General features: G+C 38.1%; 3 protein-coding genes across 3 annotated transcripts in view; 2 read left to right on the top strand and 1 right to left on the bottom strand.

Annotated features, from left to right (window-relative positions):
- Positions 1-1,469: 1,469 nt before the first annotated feature.
- crybb1l3 (crystallin, beta B1, like 3) lies at positions 1,470-7,239 on the top strand (the record flags this gene model as incomplete). The annotated part of the gene is made up of 6 exons (XM_079823091.1): positions 1,470-1,535; positions 1,666-1,784; positions 6,187-6,319; positions 6,424-6,566; positions 6,675-6,863; positions 7,165-7,239. The coding sequence occupies 5 exons, from the start codon at positions 1,470-1,472 to the stop codon at positions 6,838-6,840; spliced, it is 627 nt and encodes a 208-aa protein (XP_079679217.1). The 3' UTR covers positions 6,841-6,863; positions 7,165-7,239.
- A 4,238-nt stretch (positions 7,240-11,477) lies between these two features.
- On the top strand, positions 11,478-21,289 carry unc119a1 (unc-119 lipid binding chaperone a1). The gene is made up of 5 exons (XM_079823088.1): positions 11,478-12,097; positions 16,544-16,657; positions 16,846-16,945; positions 20,080-20,252; positions 20,373-21,289. Exons 1-5 carry the CDS (start codon positions 11,983-11,985, stop codon positions 20,483-20,485), a joined length of 615 nt encoding a protein of 204 aa, XP_079679214.1. The 5' UTR covers positions 11,478-11,982; the 3' UTR covers positions 20,486-21,289.
- Positions 21,290-22,599: 1,310 nt separating this feature from the next.
- The window catches only part of foxn1 (forkhead box N1), a 17,002-nt gene continuing 12,043 nt past the window's right edge, over positions 22,600-27,558 (bottom strand). Inside the window, exons 8-9 of the mRNA XM_079823082.1 lie at positions 26,830-27,294; positions 22,600-23,569 (exon numbers count right to left, since the gene is read on the bottom strand). Coding sequence (XP_079679208.1) covers positions 23,301-23,569; positions 26,830-27,294 — 734 coding nt within the window. The 3' untranslated portion in view covers positions 22,600-23,300. The remainder of the gene's footprint in view (positions 23,570-26,829; positions 27,295-27,558) is intronic.

Genomic DNA, 27,558 nt, shown 5'->3' with positions numbered 1-27,558 from the left:
TACAGGCGCTCTCCCTCACATATGCAAACACACGCAACAGGCCCTTACAAGCACATCCATTCAACATCCATGTCCTGCCCACTCCTTTGACTTTATGCAAAGCAGGCTGCATGGCTGGGGCCCAGTGCCACTCTAAGAGGTGCATGACTACGTCAAATTAAGTGTGTGAATTATGGCATTCAAGTAAATAAGATTGATTCATAATTTTGCATATTTTTGTGTGTTTCAGTATAGTTCTACAAAGAGACGCATTTTTGATTTGTTGATGGTCATATGTGTACGATTGTGCGAATAATTAAATGCATGGCTATTTATGTTTGGTTTAATATTTAATAGTCAGGAAATGTAGAAGACTTGTGGGAACTTTTACTTCAAACTTAAGCTCCCAAATCCTTGACAACATAAAATATAACTGTAACCACCCAGAAAACTGCTGAAGCTTCACACAACGGCAACAAGTCCTCTATCTCTCAATGGAGAGGTCTGTGACCAGTCTACTGAGGTCAGCACATTGCTAGCCATGCTGTAGAGAGTGAATGAGTGTGTGTGTGTGTGTGTGTGTGTGTGTGTGAGAGAGAGAGAGAGTGTTGAAGAGATAGGGGCCGTGGAGTGCCACGCTTTTTGCTGATGGAGGTAGACATCAGACATCCAGCCGTAGCCTGGAACAAAGCAATGAGCAGAGTCAGCAGGGTCACATAGATAAGCCTCCACTCCAAACCCCTCCAAATGGCCATCACTTTTGTCCAATAGCCTGGTCTCATTTTGCTCTTGAAGTACTGATGGCATATATATATGTATGTATATAGAACCTATCCGAAGCCTGAAGCCCTTGTACATTCAGGCCTTGGCATCTTTTCCTCCGCCAGCAGTCCTTTTACATTCCATTCCTCTGACTGCAAAAGTTTTGGTGAGATCTGATTGGTCATTTCAATCATTTCAGTGTGGCTACCCTTTAAATAAGCTTGTTATGATTAGGTAATATTTATGTTTTTATCTGATTTGGGTATAGAAGATTATTAGATAAAATGATTTCTGAAGGATCATGAGACACGGAAGACAGGAGTAACAGCTGTGCTGTGCTATCACAGAAATAAATTACATTTTAAAATGTACTAAAAAGAAAACAGTCATTTTAAATTGTAAAAAAAAACTGTATTTTTGATCGAATTCAAGAGGAAATCCATTTAGTCATTTCAGAGAGGCTGCCCTTTAAATATGCTTGTTGTGATTTGGGGAACGTAAGGATAAATATACCGATTTAGATGCTTTTTTTCTGATTTGAGTAAAGAAGATTCTGCCATGCTTATTGATTTATATAACAGACCATTTAAATGTCACATGACTGATCTCTACAAATGTGTTCTTGTAAATAGCAAGGAGGAATTGACTGGAACATTCCAGAATTAATCTTGATTCAGTCTTTCATTTCAGCTCAACTTCTCTCTGTTCTGTCGTTTGCAGCCTCAGCCATGTCACACACTGCTGTCGATGGAAGTATGTGGAGTCGCCATGCCACGGGAAAGAGCTCCCACAGGGTATGTCAAACCTGTCCCATCGTGCTCTTATCAGATTCTCACTTTTCCTTCTAATATTGCCATTACACGTGTTTTGTACAAGAAGCACTTGCTGAATTATTTGCCTTTACTGTGTGATCTCTCTGATCAGATATATCTGTTTGAGTATGAGAACTTCCAAGGGAACATGATGGAGCTGAGTGGAGAGTGCCATAACATTTGTGACAAGGGGCTAAACCGTGTGGGCTCCATCAGAGTGGAGTGTGGGCCGTAAGTACTCATCTCACAAATCATATGCGTAATATGATTTGTCGCACACGGGCCAGTGCATTTTTGCCAATTTTTTTAAAGAAACGAATACTTTAATTGGGTGAGCATGCATTACAAGAGACTTCATGAAATAAATGTATCACAGTTTCCACAGAAATGTTAAGCTGCACAACTGTTTTCAACATTAATAATAATATGAAATGTTTCTTGAGTACAAAATCAGTATATTAAAATTATCACTTTGGGATCCTCAGAAATAATAGATCAATATATAAAACTATTTTATGGACACTGAAGGCTGAAAAAAAGTTATTTTAAATTGTAATAATATTTTACAATATTACTTTTTTGGTAATACACCAGGTTTCATTAGTTAACATTAGTTAACATGAACTAAAAAATGAACTGCACTTCTACAACATTTATTATCTTAGTTAATGTTAAATTCAACGTTTACTAATACATTATTAAAATCAAATGTTGTATTTGGGTCAATGACAAATAAGAAAAATTATATTTTTTTGAAGATAAAAAAAATAATTTTAAGCAAAAGAGTTTTAAAATGCATTTTTATGTCCAAAAAATGTATGGTGTTGATTCATATTGGTTTTACAGCTTTTAAGACAGCATTAATTCATTATTAAACAAGATTTTTGACCCAGAAAATGTCAGGTGGTGCGACCATACAGTATATTCATTTAAAATAATATACATATACAATATACATATGAATCATTGTAAAATGCATATTACATGGTAAATTCCCTTTCCCTTTTCTATGTATTGCCCTTTTAGTCCAAACGGACACTTTTCTATATGTTCAGAACACAATTTTCCATAAGGAGTTTATATGTTTTGTTTTGTTTTTTTTGTATACATTATGGTTTATATTTATATGTCTTGATTTGACATGACTTCATTTTGCAATTGCAGTGGGAATTGATACTTTTAAATGTAAATTTGCTGGTCGCACCACCTGACATTTTAGGTCTTTGAAACACCACAACTCAAAAAAATGTAAAGAGTATCTTATAAAGGAAATACTGTAGATCAATTTGATATGTGACATGTATTTATAAGGTTTTTTTTTAGGAAAATAATGAATTCGGACACAAAAAATACGTCATGTCATTGACCCACTTGTTAACATTGGTTAATGCACTGTGAACTAACATGAACAAACAATGAACAGCTGGATTTTTACTAACTAACATTAACAAAGATGAATAAATACTAGGGGTGTAACAATATATCAAGTCACAATATATTGCTACAAAAATGCAACAATATAATAATAATTAATAATAATTTGTTACATTTATTTGGGTACTCAAAGCGCTTTACACATAGAATGGGGGAATCTCCTCAACCACCACCAATGTGCAGCATCCCCCTGGATGATGCGACGGCAGCCATATTGCCCCAGAACGCTCACCACACACCAGCTTATTGGTGGAGAGGAGAGATGATGAAGCCAATCAGTATATGGGGATGATTAGGAGGCCATGATGGACAGAGGACACTGGGCAAATTTGGCCTGGATGCCGGGGTTGCACCCCAACTCTTTTTCAAAGGACATATTGGGATATTTAATGACCACAGATATTTAAAGAGAGAGTCAGGACATCGGTTTAACGTCTCATCTGAAGGAAGGTGCTTATTACAGTATAGTGTCCCCATCACTATACTGGGGCGTTAGGACCCACACAGACCACAGGGTGAGCACCCCCTGCTGGCCTCACTAACACCTCTTCTAGCAGCAACCTAGTTTTCCCAGGAGGTCTCCCATCCAGGTACTGACTAGGCTCAGCCCTGCTAAGTATCATAGATAGTAGCATGACAATCTGTATTGTGTATAGTTCACCCAAAATGAAAATTTCAAGTTTACAGAGTTTTAGTGTCAGTACTATATTAAGCTACTATATAAAGTATAATAATGCAATGAGGGAATATTTGTGGGTCCTGATAATGCCAAATGTCTTAATGCCTGTTCACACCAGGACGATTTTCACGCGCGTTTAACGCATTGTGACTAAACAAAGGGCGCCAATGTGAGTGAGCACACTGATGCGCAAAACGCCAGGCGTAAAAGCGTCATTTTTAAAAAAAACGAAGAAGTAGTATGTAGACCAAGAAGAAGATGAGCTGCTAATGCTGTTTGCCAGTTAGCAAAAAGTGTGTGAATGGTTTTGGCCATAGACATTATATATCTATGGTTTTGGCAAGCACGTAAATACTGTCTCTCTTCTTCTTCTGTGTGACAAGCAAGTGTCAGAGGCGTAAAGTGCCGCAGCACCACCTTGTGTACCGGGAGCGCTATCTACTGAATGTGCAGGTTCACTCGGCACATCGCCAGTGAAAATCGCTTGGGTGTGAACACTCAAGACACGCCGAAAAACGTCACGAAAAATGCTGCCGATAAGCGCACGCAATATTCGTCCCAGTGTGTACAGGCCTTTATGTCACCAGTAAAAAGTGGCCTTCTGTGACGTTACTGCTCTGAGACACAAAGGCTGAGGATCCAAATGCAGCTTTAAGGCCTGTTCACACCGGGACGATTTTCACGCGCTTTTATCGCCGACGTTTAACGCCTCGTGACTGAACAAAAGGCGCCAATGTGAGTGTGCACACCGACGCGCAAAACGGCAGGCGTAAAAGCGTAATAAAAAAAAAAACGCCTCGGTTCGTTTTTTTTTTTTTTGACGCGGCTGGTTAAAACTGGCCTACCAATGAGATCGACGCTTTTGTTCAAGTGCCTGGAGCTGCTGAAGTGACAGTAAAACACGACTTGGTGGCGCTCAAGGACAAAATCTTATTGAGCACGCATTGATACGACGAAGAAGTAGTAAGTAGACTAAGAAGAAGATGAACAGCTAATGCTGTTCGCCAGTTAGCAAAAAGTGTGTGAATGGTTTTGGCCATAGACATAATATGTCTTATGCGTTTTGGCAAGCACGTAAATACTGTCTCTCTTCTTCTTCTGTGTGACAAGCGAGTGTCAGAAGCGTAAAGTGACGCAGCACCACCTTGTGTACCGGGAGCGCTATCTACTGAATTTGCACGTTCACTCGGTGCATCGCCAGTGAAAATCGCTTGGGTGTGAACACTCAAGACGTGCCGAAAAATGTCACGAAAAACGCTGACGATAAGCACGCGCGATATTCGCACCGGTGTGTACAGGCCTTTTAATGAAAGGGTAATCCACAATCGTAGTCAAAAACAGGTAACAGGTCATACACAGGCAAGCAGTCCAAACAGGCAAACAAGGCAGGAAAGACAGGCAAAAGGGTAATCCACAGAACAGGCAAGTAATCCAAGAACAAGAGACAAGAAACCAGGGAGAACGCTCAGAAATGCAGTATTACAACAAACAAGACTTAGCAATAAATGACAGAATTAACATGGTTTATATAGGCTGAGGTAATGAGGTAAATGCAACACAGGTAAACAATGAGTGATGAGTCCGGGCACAGGATTATTGGTAATGTAGTTTTTAGATGAAGTGACAGTCCGGGATGGAATGCCCTCTGGTGGTGATCACGGGCACTTACACTGGTGAATTGTGACACCAACATTATTTTAAATATATCTAGTCAGTGACAAGCATATTCATCTCAAATAATTTTTAAAGCATTTAAAAGCATTTTTAGCTTTAGAATCATGAATATTTTTATTCTGGTTCTGTGCATTGGGTTACAAGCATGTATCGCAATAATATTGTAATGTGAGTTCAGTATTGCGCTATGTATCAAATCGTCACATGATGGTATTGTTACACCCCTAATAAATACTTCATGATAGTTAATACTTTATCTAATGTGTAAAAGCGATCAAAATTATATATATATGGCAAAATATAACAGACGAGGGAGAGAAAAGGAGCCGGAAACATGAGGAGCGACAGAGATGAGAGAGGGGAGAGACATGAATGAGACACGAGGCCGGTTGTGAGTGATGATGTCTCACAGAGGAGCTCGGTCGCATAAAAGGAAGGATCGTCGACAGTGAAGGACAAGAGAGGACCAGGCCTGGATTTTCGTCCCGCTCTCACAGTCCCACGGCCTCGCTGCTTGCCACATAATGTTAGCAAATGAGACCTTACTGTAGTGTTCCCCTATTTTACTTTATTTTTTATCAAATAAATGCAGCCTTGGAGAGCTTAGTAGACTTCTTTCAAAACTTGTATTTTGCCCTTAATTCCTATTTTCCATGAAGCGAATAGTCAAAATTATTTTAAAATGTCATTTATTTCCGTAGTCCTTTTCAAATGTTTCCTATCTGTTAACTCTTGTCAACAGCATAAAAGAAAATCAAGGGAAAAATTGGAACTGTTAATCATAAAATTTGATTTTAAAATATTTATTCCATAATGTGCATGAGGTCTGTTTGCCCTGTACTGCAGATGGGTAGGTTTTGAGCAACAGAAAATGACTGGTGAGATGTTTATGCTGGAGAGGGGAGAATACCCTCGATGGGACACTTGGTCCAACAGCTACCGATGTGATCGCCTCATGTCTGTCCGGCCTGTAAGAATGGTAGGTGAACATTATATCAGTCCATTTCCCACTTTATCACTAACCATAACCAATGAATAATTGAAAGAAAGTAGAAACAGTCAACTGTCTCTTTCTCCATGTAGGACCCACAGGACCACAATATCTGTCTTTATGAGTGCATGAACTTTGATGGCCGTAAGATGGAGGTTTCTGATGAGGACATCCCAAGTTTGTGGTGTTATGGCTTCCAGGACAGAGTCGCCAGCATTAAAGTAAATGGTGGAACGTAAGTGATTTACCATCTCTTATATTTACTATTACAAAAGATGAATATTATCTAGGCATTTTATGTCATCTCATGAATTACCATATGCTATGCTCATTCCTACTGTAGGTGGGTTGGATACCAGTACCCTGGCTACCGTGGATATCAGTACCTGTTTGAATATGGGTCCTATAAACACTGGAACGAATGGGGTGCCAATCACCCCCAGATCCAGTCTGCGCGCAGAGTGAGGGACATGCAGACGCATCTCAGAGGCTGCTTCGAGATAGCATAAGCAATGACACGTGGCACGGACAGGTGGATAAAACAAGGCCCTGCAGGGAAAACTCTGTGGAATGTAAAAAAAAGAATCTTTCATAATAAAAATAGCAGCTCGGAATACACCTTACCTATAGGAATTAACAATCATGTGTTACGACTAGTTGCAGAACCACTACTAAGTACAGCGAAGACATTCTACATCTAACCCTAGTTAAAAAAAGTAAAGATAATAGATAAAACTATTTTATGTCCCAATTGTAGTGCTTCATCAGATTTTTTTGCATTATTAAATGTTTCTTTGCTTTACCTAAACTCTCTATCTCTTTGCCTTTATAAGAATATCTACCATATGAACATCCACAAATGACCTGCAGTAAAGCTAATCTGAATCCAGCCTCAACTCAACCTTCACCTGCTTCGTCACACCACATCTTCTAGAATCTAGATGCTTAGCTGGTATTGTGACGAACGGAGTTCTCAACATGGCAGGCCGGATGGGAGAAGAGAACAGAAGGAATTTTCTTCTTCACTCTCCAGGAACAGATTTCAGACCCCCTTTATTTACGAAATAGAGGAGATCCTGCCACATTTTATCTTTCTCAGGGATGCTGGCGAAAAACACATTTCCTAAAAAATAAATAAACAAAAATAAAAGATTTTAAAACATGATTATTGTACTTAATCCATTATATAATTATTTATGTAATTCACTATGGAAAAATTATACACATACTATTTGGAAGTGAATAGTTGTTATCTGAAATATGGCAAAAATCTACAATTTGTTACCAGTAGAAAATACAATCATTATATATATATATATATATATACTCACCTAAAGGATTATTAGGAACACCATACTAATACTGTGTTTGACCCCCTTTCGCCTTCAGAACTGCCTTAATTCTACGTGGCATTGATTCAACAAGGTGCTGAAAGCATTCTTTAGAAATGTTGGCCCATATTGATAGGATAGCATCTTGCAGTTGATGGAGTTTTGTGGGATGCACATCCAGGGCACGAAGCTCCCGTTCCACCACATCCCAAAGATGCTCTATTGGGTTGAGATCTGGTGACTGTGGGGGCCATTTTAGTACAGTGAACTCATTGTCATGTTCAAGAAACCAATTTGAAATGATTCGAGCTTTGTGACATGGTGCATTTTCTTGCTGGAAGTAGCCATCAGAGGATGGGTACATGGTGGTCATAAAGGGATGGACATGGTCAGAAACAATGCTCAGGTAGGCAGTGGCATTTAAACGATGCCCAATTGGCACTAAGGGGCCTAAAGTGTGACAAGAAAACATCCCCCACACCATTACACCACCACCACCAGCCTGCACAGTGGTAACAAGGCATGATGGATCCATGTTCTCATTCTGTTTACGACAAATTCTGACTCTACCATCTGAATGTCTCAACAGAAATCGAAACTCATCAGACCAGGCAACATTTTTCCAGTCTTCAACTGTCCAATTTTGGTGAGCTCGGGCAAATTGTAGCCTCTTTTTCCTATTTGTAGTGGAGATGAGTGGTACCCGGTGGGGTCTTCTGCTGTTGTAGCCCATCCGCCTCAAGGTTGTGCGTGTTGTGGCTTCACAAATGCTTTGCTGCATACCTCGGTTGTAACGAGAGGTTATTTCAGTCAAAGTTGCTCTTCTATCAGCTTGAATCAGTCGGCCCATTCTCCTCTGACCTCTAGCATCAACAAGGCATTTTCGCCCACAGGACTGCCGCATACTGGATGTTTTTCCCTTTTCACACCATTCTTTGTAAACCCTAGAAATGGTTGTGCGTGAAAATCCCAGTAACTGAGCAGATTGTGAAATACTCAGACCGGCCCGTCTGGCACCAACAACCATGCCACGCTCAAAATTGCTTAAATCACCTTTCTTTCCCATTCTGACATTCAGTTTGGAGTTCAGGAGATTGTCTTGACCAAGACCACACCCCTAAATGCATTGAAGCAACTGCCATGTGATTGGTTGATTAGATAATTGCATTAATGAGAAATTGATCAGGTGTTCCTAATAATCCTTTAGGTGAGTATATATATATATATATATATATATATATATATATATATATATATATATATATATATATATATATATATATATATACTGTTCCACTGTTCCTTCCTATATATATATATATATATATATATATATATATATATATATATATATATATATATATATATATATATATATATATATATATATATATATATGGCATTACAACAAATATATTTAATTGGGAATTTTTTTTTTTTTAAATAACCCAATATGCTGATCATAAATTAACACTAGATGAAGAATTTAAAAATGTAATTGCTTGGGGGATAAAAGATAGTTTAAACCTGTTTTTCATGCATCATGGTACACAATGCAGACAGCCAAATGGCAGTAATTCAAAAGCATATAGGAAAAGGGATGCCTCTTATCATTCACAATGATGTTAGCTTTATTCAGCACTCTCTCTTTATATATACTCTCTATACTTGTTAACGTAATTCCCAGTTTACTTGTCACTGTAACTACTTTCCTTAGTGATTTCTTATGAGCCTCTGAAGCATTTCCATACCAGCAACTCACACAGAATGTCACAACGCTTTCATAGTCAATAAAAACCCCATAAAACATAAAAAGCATACTGCTATGGACTTTAAAAGACAGTAATTTCTTTAAGAAATACATCCGCTGTTGTATGTCTTACTTAAATAATTATCTGAGCTTATGGTCCAAAACCAACCATTAATCGATTGACAGTACAATATAATATATAACAAAATTATATCCCACAGATGTTCGATTGGATTGAGATCTGGGGAATTTGGAGGTCAAGTCAACACTTCAATCTGAATAATTTTTGCTTTGTGGCAGGGCGCATTATCCTGCTGAAAGAGGCCACAGCCAGCAGGAAATACTGTTTCAATGAAAGGGTGTACATGGTCTGCAACAATGCTTAGGTAGGTGGTACGTGTCAAAGTAACATCCACATGGATGGCAGGACCCAAGATTTCTCAGCAGAACATTGCCCAAAGCATCACACTGCCTCCGCCGGCTTGCCTTCTTCCCATAGTGCATCCTGGTGCCATGTGATCTCCAGGTAAGTGACGCACACACACCCGGCCATCCACGTGATGTAAAAGAAAACGTGATTCATCAGACCAGGTCTTCTTCCATTGCTCCGTGGTCCAGTTCTGATGGTCACATGCCCACTGTTGGCACTTTCGACGGTGAAAAGGGGTCAGCATGGGCACCCTGACTGATCTGCGGCACTGCAGCCCCATACTATACGAAACAAACTGTAATGCACTGTGTATTCGGACACCTTTCTATCAAAACCAGCATTAAGCAATTCTTGAGCAATTTGAGCTACAGTAGCTCGTCTGTTTGAACGGACCACACGTGCCAGCCTTCCCCAAGTGCATCAATGAGCCTTGGCCACCCATGACCCTGTTGCCGGTTCACCACTGTTCCTTCCTTCGACCACTTTTGATAGATACTGACCACTGCAGACCGGGAACACCCCACAAGAGCTGCAGTTTTGGAGATGGTCTGACCCAGTCGTCTAGCCATTACAATTTGGCCCGTGTCAAACTTACGCTTGCCCATTTTTCTAACACATCAACTTTAAGGACAAAATGTTCACTTGCTGCCTATTAGGGGAGCGCGGGGCACAACCTAACACAGGGTTAGATGTAACACGCATGGTTTAACACTTTCCACACGTGCCAGAATGACGAAACTCAGTGTATTTAGTTGCCATATCAACATTATTTTGAGAAAAAATTGCGTTTATTTAACCATAGCGAAAGTTTATTTCTTACCTAAGTTAATTTTTCATTTCTATTTTTTGTGTTTATTTAAAATAAGATATACCTGATATTATTATAATCTTATATCTGTTAACAGTTGAGATCGTTCTTTAATGCTGATCTAACCAGCAGAAGACACGAGCAGCGGTTTAAATCCCAGTTGCGCAGGTGGGGTGTGTTGTAACACTGCGTTACAATGAGCCCCTATTAGAAATCTGCCATCTATACTTTTATGAATTTTTTTGAGAAACCATGAAAAAAGGGTGAATAATGACTGAGAGTTAACGTTCAAAAATGATTCCTTATTATTATGTTTTTAAATATGCTGTTTAGCTGTATTTAGCGATGTGTTTGTTGTCAAACTCAAAAATGAGTATATTTTTAATTATTAAAAAACGCCATTATTTTATTTTAAAAAGTTAATAGTTGTATTTTATTGACAAAATATTTTATGACTTTTGATTATGTCAGGTAACATTTTAAGCAGTCATTTGCTCATGTTACAATGTGCCCCCTAACATGTTACTATGTACCCCACCTATGGGGCATGTTGTCACATTTCACTTCCAAAACCAAGAAAAAAGTATACACTGTATTAATGAAACAAAACCACATAATTGTACTAGACATGTGTGACATTAATGTGGGATAAAATTAATACTCTCAACCCCAAGTGGATTTACACAAACTGACAGTCAAAAAGCGTTAGGTTGTGCCCCGCTCTCCCCTATATCCCACCCACTAACAGGTGCCATCACCTCACCTGTCATAATGTTATGCCTGATCGGTGTGTATATATAGGCTAGTTATACTGTATATATTTAGTAGGCAAATGCTAATACGCTGCTTAATTTTCAGGTTTTCCTCCAAGAAAGGGGGAATACATGCAAGTGGTGTCCATTTAGAGCATAACAAGTCTGATCAAAATAAGACAGCAGACATTTACTTTTAGAACGCAGCGACTTGAGTGAACCATCTGCCCACTTCCTTCCGCGCTAAGTTAATACTGCTCATCTCTCTCGGGGTTTGCTCGATTACACGAAGTGGTTGCTCTAATACCTTCAGCAGCAGGCAGACAGACAGACATGCAGATTACAGAGCGAGAGTCCCTCGCCTTAGGAAAGGAGTAAAATAACACAACATCTTTAGAAGACTGACTGGCTGGGGGAGGTGAATGCGCTATTCTTGTATCAGTAAAGAGCCCGCGTTAAATAACCAGGACGCATAACACAGCAGCAGAGGTGAGACAAACCAACAACGGCCCTTGCCAGAAAGGTTGGGTGCGAAGACTGCAACTCGTGCTCGAAAAGCAGCATCTTATCGCATTTAGACATGAAAGTGAAGCAAGGCTGCGACGCGGGTGTCCTGTGTACGACTGAAGAGGATTTGTTAAAAAACACAGACATAACGCCGGATGATGTACTCGGGCTGCAGAAGATCACAGACAGTAAGTTCAGTCATATCAATGCCACTCTCAAACAGGAAGCTTCCGAAAACAATCGCACGCCGACGAGCTGCTCTGCTAGCTCACACTGTTGCATATATTTTATCAGTGCGAAATGGCATGTTTGGTCATGCGGTTCGTTTTTTGTGCTGTCTCGCGCCGTGACATTCTAGTACGAAACTTAATTTGGGACGGAGCTTCTTCGTTTAAAATGTGACGTCGATGTAACGTTTTCATTTAGCGATTAGGTCTTTGTACAGTCCTCATTTTTTGGTCGAACGACGCCAGTGATCCGTATAGTAGGCTACCTATTGTCAATCGGCTCTTCCTTGGTAAATAAACACTATGTAGCTACTGCTGACAATGACGACGTAAGTTTACTGATGAACGGGCGGAGAATCGAGAAATATATGCATTATTTTAAGCAATACTGAAACTGAATCATTTAAATTTCTTGTATAGAATCCGAATAAGGTATTATAGGACCCTTCCATCCATTAGGCTATTCACTCACTATGTCCATGTAAGATTAAGCAAGTTTTTATTAATACTGAACCTCATTTAATCATACAGCAAGGGGGGTTTACATTTATATTTTAATTAGGCTACTGTATATAGGCCTATGTGTGTATCTTTGTGCCACACACAGATACATGCACATAACAGAATTTCTTATGTTGCCAGATGAATTCTTTCTGAAGTAGCCTACAAGAAAGAGCATGTTTTGTGTAGGCTATCACATACTTAAACAGGTGGCAGCTGGCAGGGTTATTTTAGTTAACTAAAACCATAAAAAACAAACACATTTGAAATACACTATACGTTAACTAACATAAAATATCAAAAAAACTTATTCCAGCTAGTTGCCAAGTCAGATTTAGTTCAGCGCAATGTATTACAATTACCAAAACTATATTTTAGAGATAGCCCACATAAAAATAAAACAAATTAACAAAAGAAAGTTTGACTAAAATGAAAAGGGAAAACAGAAAATATAAAAAAGAAACTAATTTGAAATATTAATAAAAACTACAATAGTAGTTCAATAATAAAATAACACTGACATGTGGTTAATGATCCAGATTTCAATGAAATGAAGAAGAACCATAATCAGATCTGATGATGATTTAAGATATTTGTTGAGGATCAATCATACTGCCTAGTGTTAACATTTGATATGACTACTAATCCTCTGAACCAGTTTTATGCAGTTTAAAAGAGGGCCTTGCTGGGTCTGCATACCATGATCTTTGACCAATAAGCATTCATCACCATGCTATGAACTCAGATGCTAAACTTTAGTACGACTGGATGACTCAATATTACTTGTGAGTTGGTGTTTTGACAAATTGTTGATGATGCCTTGCTTGTTGATCCTGCAAGCAACATTATACATTATATCTGGCACTAAAATAAATATACTTGATCAAAGATCAGATCTGCGGAATGCAAATGCTCAGTTTCTACTGATACAACAGTTTTACAGAGCAGGCGCTGAAAGACATTTGCATTAATGTTACCCTTCTCACATGACTTCTCACAGTCCATAAAGAATATTTCACTAGGAAATAATAGCTACGCTGTCTCATGTTTGCCACCACTTCTTGTTGCGAGTCATTAGTTCTGAAATGCAAGTGGTTTGTGGTTGAAAAATCAACTATCTATTCTGAGCTGTGATTTAAAACATCCTTTGAATAAATATATTTACAAACGCACAGAAGAAATGCCCAAGAGAAGTGATAGGACATCACTAAATGGAAGAAAATCTGGTGTTTGGCTAATCACTTGGATTAGTGCTCTCAAAATAGAATCTGCTCTTCTTTAAGGATACAGGCTGCTATTCTTGGGAAGGTGGACATGTATGCATGCTTGCTTCGGATTGTTTACTATTTACAAATCGCATTTGTCTTTTTTGTCTCATGTTACTGTTCTAAACAAGAGCACAGAGTATGTTTATGTGTGAAGTGATAAATAGTATAAATATTAGTTATGTTAATAAGTGTTACACTTTCATTAGGGAAGTGGATTGGCTTTTTAGCAAATGGTTACATGACATCCTCCTATAATCTTTTGATTAACTGCTCGATTTGACGCTTCACTTAAAGTGTTTGGAAACATTACATCATAAAGAATGAATTATGGTGTTTAGATATGCACATTATGCCTCATAAATCTAAATGAACCTGTGTGGTCTTGTAAATGGATGCTGTTTTGTTCATAATCTGCGTTTGTTATACAGAGCAGTTCCTTTTGTTTACCTTAAAATAACAGGTGGTAGTTATTCTGGATTGGTATCAGAAGATATGTTGCTAGGTGACAGCATTAGAAGCGGTGGAGCGCGGCGCCTTGGTGGTTTGGAAAGCTACATTGACACTGACACTTGATTTTTTTTTTCTGTCGTGATAATGAATTGCACATTTGACTTTTTGTCAGGAAATCACACAAATATCGCTTAATATGAATGATCAACCTGGCTACATTAGGTTACACAAGAAAAGGCCATCTTTAATTGCGCATTTTCACTTTTTTACAGTTCACAAATATTATATTATATTATTAAAATGTTACATTCTCAATATAAAAAGCACATATTTAAATAAAGTTTAAATTTACACTTCTAAGAATACACTTGTAGTCTCCTTCCCTTCACCTCTCAATTATCCTGACTATTTGTATTTTTGTACTCGCGCTCACACACAGTAGTGTTACCTCACATAGATTGGTCCCACTGTGTGCCAAAATTACGAGGTGAAGTAAACACTAACAGAGCAAAACATTTCCATGAACAAGTTCACTGAGAGCTATAAAATTGTTGATATGTCGAGCATGATTTGTGGTATTGGCAAGTGCATTAATACGCAGGAATATGCAGGTATGTGTCTATTTCTTGCCTATTCAAGTTTCAGTGTTCTACTTTGAATTGGCTCTCATGCTCAGCGAATGTGTCAATATCCTCGGGACATGTTAGAAAACGATCAGTTCCTTTAGAAGGTTTTTTGTGCTTGATTATCCGTTATTATTTTCATCACCAAATATGTGATTTGTAACAGTTTTGAGGAGCACTGCCATTTTTTAAGACGTATGAAATCAGCATAATTGTTTTCATGCCTTTCATTAAGTTGTTAATTATTTAATTAATAAACCACATAAAGCTGTTTTAAAGCCCCAGAGCAGATGTTTGCATTTAGCTTTTCCTGTCCCATCCTGGCACACTTTTTAAGCAGAGGAGCTATAAATATCTCAAGTGATCGGCTAAATCCAGTGTTGCCCATCTGTTAACTAACAGGATGTTTGGGTGGAAGATAGGTGGGACGTCTGCACTGTAGAGCAACACCGTTATGATTCAGTGTCCCATGGGAAGAAAATAATACACTCATCTCAATGTCATTCTAGCAGAGATGGACCTCTCAAAAGTTAGAGTTGTCCTAAATCCACTTAGTATCTCCCAATCTGCACCATGTGATGGGGAACAGTGTAAGCTTCTTAGGTATAATCCATCCCAGGGAGAAGAGGGCTGACACAGCTGCTCCTCGCACCTCATATGCCTCCTTTGGGAGTTTGGCATGAGGAAAAAGGTATGAACGTTAAAGGGCACGATAAGAGTGGAATGGGCCAAACTTTTCACCAAATCCAGACTACCAATAAATCCCCACAATAGTGGACACCAAAAAATTATTTGCACCGTTAAGTCACACTTACACACTTGATTTTTCAAACAGGGCCCAAGGATACCAAAGGGGTGCCTGTTAAAGTTAACTTAAAATATTAATAAAGAATATATTATAATATAATATAATATATTGCCCGAACAGTGTGTTTATGCTTTTTTGTGTAAAATGAGTGGCAGTTGGTTGGATATTTTATGTTTTTTATATATATACACAAACATAACATAACAATATATCCAACCAACTGCCACTCATTTTACACTAAATAGCACAAGCACACTGTTAGGGCAATCTTAAATTATAAATCAATAGAAAATGTTGAAAATGAAAGCCTGATGTGTTTAATAATGTTTGTCTGATGGTATACTTATTTTCCTGTTGTTCTGACAGTATTTCTAAACAGTATCAGTCTCTGCAGGCAGGTAATGAATTCGAGGAGGTGTATGGTCATCATCAATGTCATTTCCATACAACATCAGAGAGAACAGAAATAGCTCTTTTTGTCCCTGCAGTCTATCACACAAGGTTACAGCTCTCAGCGTTGCTCAGCCCTGAGGCGCGTCTTTGATAGCTCACTTGATGCATGTGACCTATGTCACGCACACATACCCAGTGTTAAAATTTGGTTCGATTTATATTTTGAAATGTTGCGACAAGTCTGGAGAGAATCACATCTATGTTAATGTTCCATTCAAATTTCATTATCTTCCAAATGTTGATGTAATGAGAGTCATAACTGAGGCACGTCTTGAACCTCTGCGGTTGGGTTTTGTTTCCATAGATTACCTCTGCGGTCCAGAGCAGAACATACACAAGATCGACTTCACCAGGTTCAAAATCCGAGACATGGAGACTGGCACAGTTCTGTTTGAGATTACCAAACCCCCTACAACAGGTAAGGCAAGGACCAGACCTCTCAAATTCACTTCCTCACTCCACCTACGCAGGCTGCACATTTAAATGCAAGGCTTGTCTAGATTTTTTTTCTTCCCATAAAGCCCTGATTTCCATTTAGATGCAGTGCGCTGCACAAGAGCCCTTCAAAGGCTCATTCGATAATGCCGACCCCTTTCTGATTCACAGAGAGTGGGGAGGACAGAACAGACTTTGACCAGAACGCCGGACGTTTTGTGCGTTACCAGTTCACCCCCGCCTTCCTCCGACTACGCCAGGTTGGCGCCACGTAAGTGCAATCAGTGACAGGATTACACTTGATCCTAAATTGCAACCTAAAATTAGCCTGAAATCACACTTGAGTCTGCCTGACTTAATCTTTAAAAGAGTCGTATCAAAATGATTCAAATTTTGAGATAAATGGGTTAACTGCACTAGGAAAACATGCTGTTTCACAACTTAAAACTTCCTTCCAAGTGTAAAAGACCATGTTAGACAGGTGAATACTTGAACACATGACCCGCCATGTCACCTGGAGGAAAGGAGGAGAGTTCCCTTTCTGTCAATCACGTTCAACAATTATCTCGACTGACATTAGGGGTCTATTTCCCTAAAAGACTAAGCATGGGCAGAGAGCGTCTTTTTAAAGATGCCTTTTCTTCCATCTTTTTCTGGATTTCCTGGCCACAATCGCTCTCTCGCATGTCTGGGCCGTAAGCATGTTGAGATGGTGTTCAAGGATGGTTCATGTGCTCACATGACTCTCCTTCCTTGTGAAGGGTGGAGTCTCCTCTGCTGTTTCCAGCCTAGTTTCTCTGCACAGCACAGGACAGTGTTTAACACTCAGGGAGACCTGAGGGTTATAGTGGGAGCTCTTCCGCTGGGCCCTAACCCTAACCCCACGGACCTCCCACACCTCCTGTATGTCGCGTGCCATTGAGCTCCCAGATGATGCCGCAGGTCCCTCTTATGGTCCCTCCACCTTACCCTGAGTCCTGGCGGTTGGATGATTGGTTCCTGGGTGCGGGGCATAATTCACAGTCCTACACCAGTCCCATTCTTCCCTGACTTTACGCACTCGTTTGCATTTTGGTTGGATGAATGCCGCTGTCTTATATACCCATATGTACAGGGGAGTGGCTAGGCATGCAAATTCCACTCGCCAATTTCATTGGCCATTTTTCTAAAACTCAGAGGTGATTGGGGCGCCCAAGTAAGACCCCTAAAAAAAACCATCTCCATTCCCTACATCAGGGAACGAGGTAACTTACGAGGTAACATCAGGGAACTTAAGACAGTAAAAAGATGATACCACTAGTCCTAAGCATCAGAAGAACTAAAGTTAAGTAAATATAAAAAAGATAAAGTAAAGATAACTAAAATGTAGGGAAATTAGGAAAGATTTGCCAGGCAGGCCTATATACAGTGGGGCAAAAATTTATTTAGTCAGCCACCAATTGTGCAAGTTCTCCCTCTTAAAAAGATGAGAGAGGCCTGTAATTTTCATCATAGGTACACTTCAACTATGAGAGACAGAATGAGAAAATAAAATCCAGAAAATCACATTTATTTGCAAATTATGGTGGAAAATAATATTTGGTCACCTACAAAAAAAGCAAGATTTCTCTCACAGACCTGTAACTTCTTCTTTAAGAGGCTCCTCTGTCCTCCACTCGTTACCTGTATTAATGGCTCCTGTTTGAACTCGTTATCAGTATAAAAGACACCTGTCCACAACCTCAAACAGTCAGACTCCAAACTTCACTATGGACAAGACCAAAGAGCTGTCAAAGGACACCAGAAACAAAATTGTAGACCTGCACCAGGCTGGGAAGACTGAATCTGCAATAGGTAAGCAGCTTGGTGTGAAGAAATCAACTGTGGGAGCAAGACATACAAGACCACTGATAATCTCCCTCGATCTGGGGCTCCACGCAAGATCTCACCCCGTGGGGTCAAAATGATCACAAGAACGGTGAGCAACAATCCCAGAACCACACGGGGGTACCTAGTGAATGACCTGCAGAGAGCTGGGACCAAAGTAACAAAGGCTACCATCAGTAACACACTACGCCGCCAGGGACTCAAATCCTGCTGTGCCTGACGTGTCCCCCTGCTAAAGCCAGTACATGTCCGGGCCCGTCTGAAGTTTGCTAGAGAGCATTTGGATGATCCAGAAGAGGATTGGGAGAATGTCACATGGTCAGATGAAACCAAAATAGAACTTTTTGGTAAAAACTCAACTTGTCGTGTTTGGAGGAGAAAGAACGCTGAGTTGCATCCAAAGAACACCATACCTACTGTGAAGCATGGGGGTGGAAACATCATGCTTTGGGGCTGTTTTTCTGCAAAGGGACCAGGACGACTGATCCTTGTAAAAGAAAGAATTAGTGGGGCCATGTATCGTGAGATTTTGAATTAAAACCTCCTTCCATCAGCAAGGGCATTGCATATGAAACATGGCTGGGTCTTTCAGCATGACGATGATCCCAAACACACTGCCCGGGGAACAAAGAAGTGGCTTCGTGAGAAGCATTTAAAGGTCCTGGAGTGCCCTAGCCAGTCTCCGTGGTGCCCAGTGACAGCCCCAAAACATCACTGCTCTAGAGGAGATCTGCATGGAGGAATGGGCCAAACTTCCAGCAACAGTGTGTAAAAACCTTGTGGAGACTTACAGAAAACATTTGACCTCTGTCATTGGCAACGAAGGGTATATAACAAAGTATTGAGATGAACTTTTGTTATTGACCAAATACTTTTTTTCCACCATAATTTGCAAATAAATTCTTTAAAAATCAGACAATGTGATTTTCTGGATTTTTTTTCTCATTCAGTCTCTCATAGTTGAAGTGTACCTATGATGAAAATTACAGGCCTCTCTCATCTTTTTAAGTGCGAGAACTTGCACAATTGGTGGCTGACTAAATACTTTTTTGCCCCACTGTATACTTACCAGTTCTGCTCATAAGTTTGCATACCCCGTGCAGAATGTGCATTAAAAGCCGGTGGGTGTAAACTTTTTGAATTGGATGATCGGAGTAAATTGTACTTATTTTGTCTTTGGGGAAACATGTAAATCATGTAGCTTCTAAAGGGCAGTGCTAAATGTGTATATATATATATATATATATATATATATATATATATATATATATATATATATATATATATATATATATATATATATATATATATATATATATATATATATATATATATATATATATATATATCTTTAATTAAAGAGGGGGGGGGGGTGAAATAACCTGTTTTTGCAAACATTTAAGACATTTTTTTCTTATATAGAACCTTTGTGAAGTGTTGTGTATGTAATGTGTCTTATCCCCATCCGGAACATGGTAGAAGCCAGTATCATTGCTACATACTACATACCCTTAAATGTGTCCTTTCCCACCTCCACAGGGTGGAGTTCACTGTAGGCGATGTTCCAATCAACAACTTTCGTATGATTGAGCGGCACTATTTCCGTGGGCAGCTGCTAAAGAGCTTTGACTTTGAGTTTGGCTTCTGCATCCCGAGCAGTAAGAATACCTGTGAACACATCTACGAGTTCCCACCTCTCTCTGAAGACATAAGTAAGTCAGAAATGTATTATGAACTGTGTGAAAGGTGTGACTTTATAAATAATGATTGGGTTGTGATCTTGTGGCAGGACATAATACAAGTGACATTGTGTTTCTTGCATCCCTCAACAGTGCGTGAAATGATCCTTCACCCATATGAGACACAGTCCGACAGCTTTTACTTTGTGGACAACAAGCTAGTAATGCACAATAAGGCAGATTATTCCTACAACGGTGGACCGTAGGAAGTCTTTTTCACTGTTTGCAGAAATCTGCATCCAGTTGCAGTGGACTGGCATAGGAACTACTGAAAGTGGGATCCAGGCATCTAAACTTGTGTGTGATGGAGCATTGGTTAAAAACATCTCAGGATTTGTGTGTGTGCAGATGTGCACGTGTGTGTGTGTGAGAGAGAGAGAGAGAGAATGTTACCCTCAGAATGGGCCTATACTACTTTTTTTTTCTCCATAGAATATTTTAAAGTGTGTGATAATTGTGTCTCTCTTTGAGTACATGAGTGTGCCTGTGCACATGTGCATTAATTGCATGCTCTGTTTTTATGTATTTTTCAAAGCCCAAAGCCAAATTATTCGAAACGACTTTGCTTGATTTGTGACTAAATGTTCATACAGTGACATCGCTCGAGGCTTCTAATTCATAAAAAAAGAGGCTCATGTAGAATGAGGTGCAGTGTGTTTGAACCTTTAAAGGAAGGAATATTGTCAGGAGCTGTGCAAGGAACTGTATATTTTGCCCTGACATTGCACCCACTTCCTTTTAGATTCACTGAAAGGCCCTGATTTTCCTTAACTTTTCTCATTTTCATTTTTGGATACTCATAATTTGGTCAATGATGATGTAAATCTGTGTTATTTATATTAATATACTCTTATTTATATTGATAAACATTGTCAAACATATTTTAATAGCATTTTTTGTTATATTCTAATAGTTATATAATAGAGTATAGTTATACCGTTATGTGTAATTGTTTCATGCAATTTAACAACAAAAAAGAGAAAAATTCAAATTAAAAAATGTAAATCATCATGTTTGTTGAAATTCATTATTTTTATTTATAAAACTTTGATAGAGTGTTTTAATCTAGATAAAACAATGCTTAAATGGTACACTACTGTTCAAAATGTTGGAGAGAAAAGTCTCTTATGCTTACCAAGGCTGCATTTATTTGATCAAAAACACAGTAAAACAGTAATTATTAAAAAAAATTAAATAACTTTTCTATTTTAAAATGTAACTTATTTGTGATGGCAAAGCTGAATTTTCAGCATTATTACTCCAGTCTTCAGTGTCACATGATCCTTCAGAAATAGTTTTAATAGTTGATTGATGCTCAAGAAACATTTATTATTTATAACGAGCAGTGTTGGGGAAAGTTACTTATATGCATTACAATATTACGTTACTTTCTAAAAAGTAACTTAGTTACTTTTTATGGAAAGTAATGCGGTACCTTACTTTTTCTCACCTGGGCTGGGCTTGCAAAATTTTTTATAATTTTGGCCGATGTAAAGGCCCACCAAAAGCCTCAGGCTGAAGGAAATGAAAATGTATGCCTGTACAGCAGAGAGCACAGCTCAAACAAACCTTCAGCTTTGCTGTCATTCTGGATTGCAGAAGAATTGAACAGAAGTTCAACACTCTTACTTCAGAAATGAAAAATGTAACACAAATGTGGTGTTTAACTAAGATAATTGTTGCTTAGTATGGTTTGGATCATTGAAGGTCAGCGGCAAAGGCATTGGTTCATTAAGTGAGATTAGATACATAAAGTATATTTGTGTAATTTAACATTAACATTAATTATTGCAGATTTCCATAATAGTTTGCGTTTCATTGTTTTTATTCATTTTCAGGAACACCGAATCTGCTCACATTTAGTCTAGAACTACAATAAGCATCATGTTTACACAGCCACTGCCTTTGCACCTCACTCTGGATTTTTCTCCCAACATGGGGACAGAAGAATTGTCAGTCAATAATTGGGAAAACAAAGTAACCGTGCAGAAAATTAGAAAAGAATAATATATGATACAGCCAAGGGCTAGAATAATAATTTACAGTAATAAACATTTGCTATATTTTCTAATCAGTTTAATTACAGCAAAATGCATAGATCTGTTGTATAATGTATTATAACTCAACTGCCTTATATGTTGTGATCATTTGTATCTGACTCAAGGTTCAGTTCTGCTAGTGCAATAGATCAGATGTGCCCAGCCGAGTATAAGGCTCTAATTTTACTTAATCAAAAATTATAAACCATTTGAGGAATTTTGTCAAACAAAAAATAACTTGCAGAGACAGTAAAAATCCTGCCATTCAGGAGACCTGTTTTAACTTGCTATAGTGCCTTTAATGTGTATTACAGTATAAAAAAGAGGCAACCACACCCCCCAGTGGTTGCTAGGGCAGATGCAACAACAATCATTACTGACTAACATACCCAGATCGTCTTACCAACTGAAACACTTTTATAGATAAAAAAAAAAAAAAAAAAAAGAAGAAACGCTTGCACAAAAGCAAACAATACTAATATGTTGAATTTCAGACAACGTCAACAAAACAAAAATTAAGATATTGTTCAATTTACCAACCACATTAAAGTGATTTTGAGCATTAAATACTTGCATAACTTTCTGGTCATGTGAATGAATAAAATCTTATAACTGCACAGGCCATTTTATGCATCTAATAAATATTCATTTTTTTAGTCATATTCACTAGTTATGACTCTAGTATATTTTATCAGGTAGAAATTGTGCGTACAAAATATTTGTATTTATTTATCCTTAATCCTTATCCAGTAAATCAGAAATGCCTCGAAAAATCATGAGGCCTTTGAATATTTTTGCAGACAATGGGAGCCTTGGCATCAAAAAGGTTGATAGTGGGATTTGACATCAAAACATAATGTCGTTTTTATAACTCAAGCACACCATTCAGCATAGAAGTCACACATTTTAGACATTCAAAAATATAAACTTTTGTACTTTGGAAAAAATAGCGATGGCTTGATGCTACACAGAGGTTAGTTCATCATAGAAGAGGAATAGGAGTGTTTCCTGAGGAAGAATGGAGGCCTGAAATGTTGTCTGCACTGGGGAAAGCGGTTGTGCAGAGCCCGCTGAGATACAGCCCAGAAACGCTGCCTTGCACCCCACCCCCAGCCTCCGCTAGACTCCCACAGAACCCCACGCTATCCCGTAATTGAGTGGGACTGAGCTGGGGTAGGGAAGGGGTTGTGTCCATAACTACCAGTGAATCCGGAGCGAGGCTGTCATTCCTTAGCTCCTCCCAAAGATTCCCTTTAAACAAAGACAGAGAACATGGCATGAAGAGGCTGTGAGGGAGAGAATACTGTGCGTTCAATGAAATGTAGAGTAGCCTACTGTTGTTTAACAACAATCCTATTGTTCACCTGACGAAACAAAAAAAAACTTTCAGTAGACAAAAAGTCCATTAAACAGTTTTAAAAGTTGTGAGAATTACGTGATCTAGGCATGCCATTGTAGGTCTATCACTCACAGCCTTGTTTTCATCTGCTTTAAATTTAATATGGCATCTAACCTAATTATATAGCTAAAGCCTTGTTCAGACTGTCAGTCCAAATCCAATTTCTGTACTTAGGCTACAGAATGAATAGCAAGTGTGAATGGCAAAAAAAAATCCCATGAAATATAATTTTTACAAATCTTGTGACATTCATATGAGGTTTGAAATCCTATTCAAATCACATTTCTGGAACTCCATTTCAGTCTGACTGCGTTGATCTGATTTTGTGTATAGCTTTTCTGGCTGTCACATTCTCACACCATATAAAATGTAGGCCTATGTCAAACGAAGGGGGGAAAAAAATTATTACGAAATGTAAACTCACAATTACATGTAAGATATAAAATCGCAAATTGTGGAAACAAATTGAATTGCAACATATAGGCCTAAATGTGCCATTAAATGTCAAAATTACCTTTTTATTTTTTTTTATTCTGTGGCGGAAACAAGCTTCCATATAGTCCAGCACCAGCAACACATTGTCATCAACATTTAGTAGGCTATAAGTTGGGAAGTAAAAACTAATTTTCTCCTAAAAAATGCTGGGTTGTTTCAATCAATGTTTGTGTCATATGGACAAACCCAACCATTGGGTTTAAAAATGTAATTAAAAAAAATTAAACCAATGGTTGGGTTTATCCATATTTGACCCAAACATAGGTTGAAACAACCCAGCATTTTTTAGAGTGTAGGGAGTGTAGGTAGGCCTAAATTTATTTCGAACAAAAAGATAAACATTTAAAAGACAGACCTACAGTGAACTACAAGGTTGGTTTCCATGGTATTTGCTTCTTTTGAAGCTGTCAGCCCATGCTATTTCAGCTTATTTTTTAAAATAATTGTGTTTAACAGCGGAATTCCTGTTGAAAACTACATTACCCATGATGCTGTAAATAAATTACACCAATCAGAGTCGGAAAAAGTGACACACGCTCCACCCACTCTGGTGATGCACTAAATTACATAATCTCCCTATGCTTTCAAAATACTTAAATGTTTGTACATATATGCATATTTTGCAATAAACATTGTTCTTATATAATCAGCATTTGTAAATGAGTAGTTTTATATTTTGTCATTATTCATGGGATTGTAGTTCTTTCTATCACTAAAGCCATTAAGTACAGTCTTGTTACAAGACAAGCCTTTATCTTTGTCCGTTTTTGCTTCAAATCAAAGCTTATAGTGTTGTGAGTGATTCACCTTGTATTGGCTTGGTTCATGGCTTATAACTCTTTAACGAAGACTTTAGAAATCCCTATTGGAAAAATGAATGGAAAAACACTTCCGGTGTCATGACAAATCTGGTCCTCCCTCAAAATCGGGTCTCCCCAAACTGTTAGTTAATGATTATCCTAAGTATATACGAATTATATTAATTAAAAATATGCATAATTGACTATATAATGTGTACGAAAACACAGTGCATAATAAAACCAATTGAATGTAATATCTTACACTTGATAAAGTGTTAATAAATAAATAATAATAAGCCTGTGATAGCCTATTAAGTGAATAACTGAACATCATTCATTTGTTTTATTTAACACTGACATTTAACACTTGATTTAACACATAATTACATTAAAGATTGAGAATATATGTAGGGTAAGCGCAAATCTATGTATAAACTAAGCTATCAGGCTAATCGCTTATCTGTATGCTATGCTAGTACATAAGCTAAATAACATAAATGGGCATTATAACATAGTTGAAACAGCATTTTGTAGGAATTGTAATCAGGCGCTAAAGAGAGTACTCATTTCACGAGTTCACACTCACTTACAAATAAGTCAGATAGAATAAATGCTATGTATATTTGGCGTGCTGTCTGAGGAGAGGGCTCCGAGCTCGGTATTTGGCCCGAACCCAGAGTACTCCCCGTATCTCTGGTTAGGAAAGTAACCAGGTGAGTGTGAGGAAGACGGTTTGGTGGAGGGATGCTGAAAACCTGCCGAAGAACATTGGTGAGTTAACTGGGTATTTATATAATCCTCCACTAGTACTGATTGGTAGACATGTTGATTACTGATTGCTGACAGCTGGTAGGAATGACATGATGATTGGATAGATCATTTGAACGTGCTCCTCCCGAACTTTGTTAATGAAACATCATTAAAAGCAATTTGAACCAATGGGATCGCGTGGGGTCCTAAAGGAGACCCGATTTCGGGGGTGTCACTACACCGAAACCAGAGCCACTGAAAAAGGGGATGGGCACTGTTGCAAAGAGGTGTCAAGTAACGAAGTACAAATACTTTGTTAGCTTGCTTAAGTAGAAATTTTTGGTATCTATACTTTACTGGAGTAATTAATTTTCAGCCGACTTTTTACTTCTACTCCTTACATTTTCATGCAATTATCTGTATTTTCTACTCCTTACATTTAAAAAAATAAAATAGCCTCGTTAGTCCTATTTCATTTCGGCTTGTTTTCATTCTGGATTGTCATCATTCAAAAAACAAAACAAAAAAAACATATCCAGATAAATCGTGCCATCCGTACAGAGTGAATTTGATTGTGGTTGGACGAGAAGTATAAATATATACCATTCCGACACCCTATTGGCTTGTACGCGATCCATCGCACCTGCACATGACACAAATCACGTAATGCTTAGTAGTACACATTTATGGTTCTTTAATGTATTTGCATTGTACTAAAATGCAATCATTTTCAATGGGCATATATGCGGCTGAAACAGGTAGCCAAGTGCATCCCAAATATTAATATTTTATTAATATAACATTATAGTCATTATGGCCTTTAGAAAAATGAATATTTATTTATTTATTTATTTTTGATGTGGTGTAGTGCACTATTGGCAGTGCACTTCAAAAGTGAAGCTTTTGTCCTTAGTGGCATTTTTGTGATTAAAAAAAAAATCACAAAAGTGCCACGGCAATCTCATTTAGATCAGATTCCAATCAGGTACACAAATAATCACTGCACTCACAGCGTGAAAATCGCAGCTAAAAATGCTCAACCACTAATGTTTCAAACTCAATCTTACCATGTAATTGTAGATCTGTGAGGCTGGGATTTAATGCATCGACATCATTACTGATTTCTTCGTCCAGCAGAAGCTCCTGCATGCTCGCTGTAGCGCTGTGACCAGCCTGCAGGGCGGTGTTGTAGATTGGTGGGGTGTGTGCTGGTAAGGGGGAATCCAAGCTGCCTGTCCTGGGACTGGAGGGATGCCCAGCGCTGGGCTGATGGGGGACAGGAGAGTAGTATGGGAAAGCTAAAGAGTCTGGAGGTAAGTAAGGGGGAGGCGGGATGACCGTTTGAGAAGGTAAAGGATTGTAGAGAGACTTCTGATGCAGGACACTAGTCTCATGGACAGGTTGATGTCCGTAGACAGGATGCATGGCGGCTCTTAAGGGTTGAGAATGTGTATGGCTGCTTGGCAGACTGAAGTGAGCTCCAAGAGTCTTCAATTTTTCAGGTCTCTCACCAAGCAGACGTTCCAGCTCCTCTGAAACAATGAGCATAATGGGAACTATATTAATATATATATATATATATATATATATATATATATATATATATATATATATATATATATATATATATATATATATATATATATATATATATATATATATATATATATATATATATATATATATATATATATATATATATATATATATATATATATATATATATATATATATATTTTTTTTTTTTTTTTTTACAATATAAACAAAAATAATATAGTGTAATATCTATAGATTAA

Source organism: Gobio gobio (assembly GCF_949357685.1).
Source record: "Gobio gobio genome assembly, chromosome: 8".
Classification (NCBI taxonomy): Eukaryota; Metazoa; Chordata; class Actinopteri; order Cypriniformes; family Gobionidae; genus Gobio; species Gobio gobio.
The sequence above is the reverse complement of the archived record's forward strand: the minus strand, read 5'-3'. Positions and strand labels throughout refer to the sequence as shown.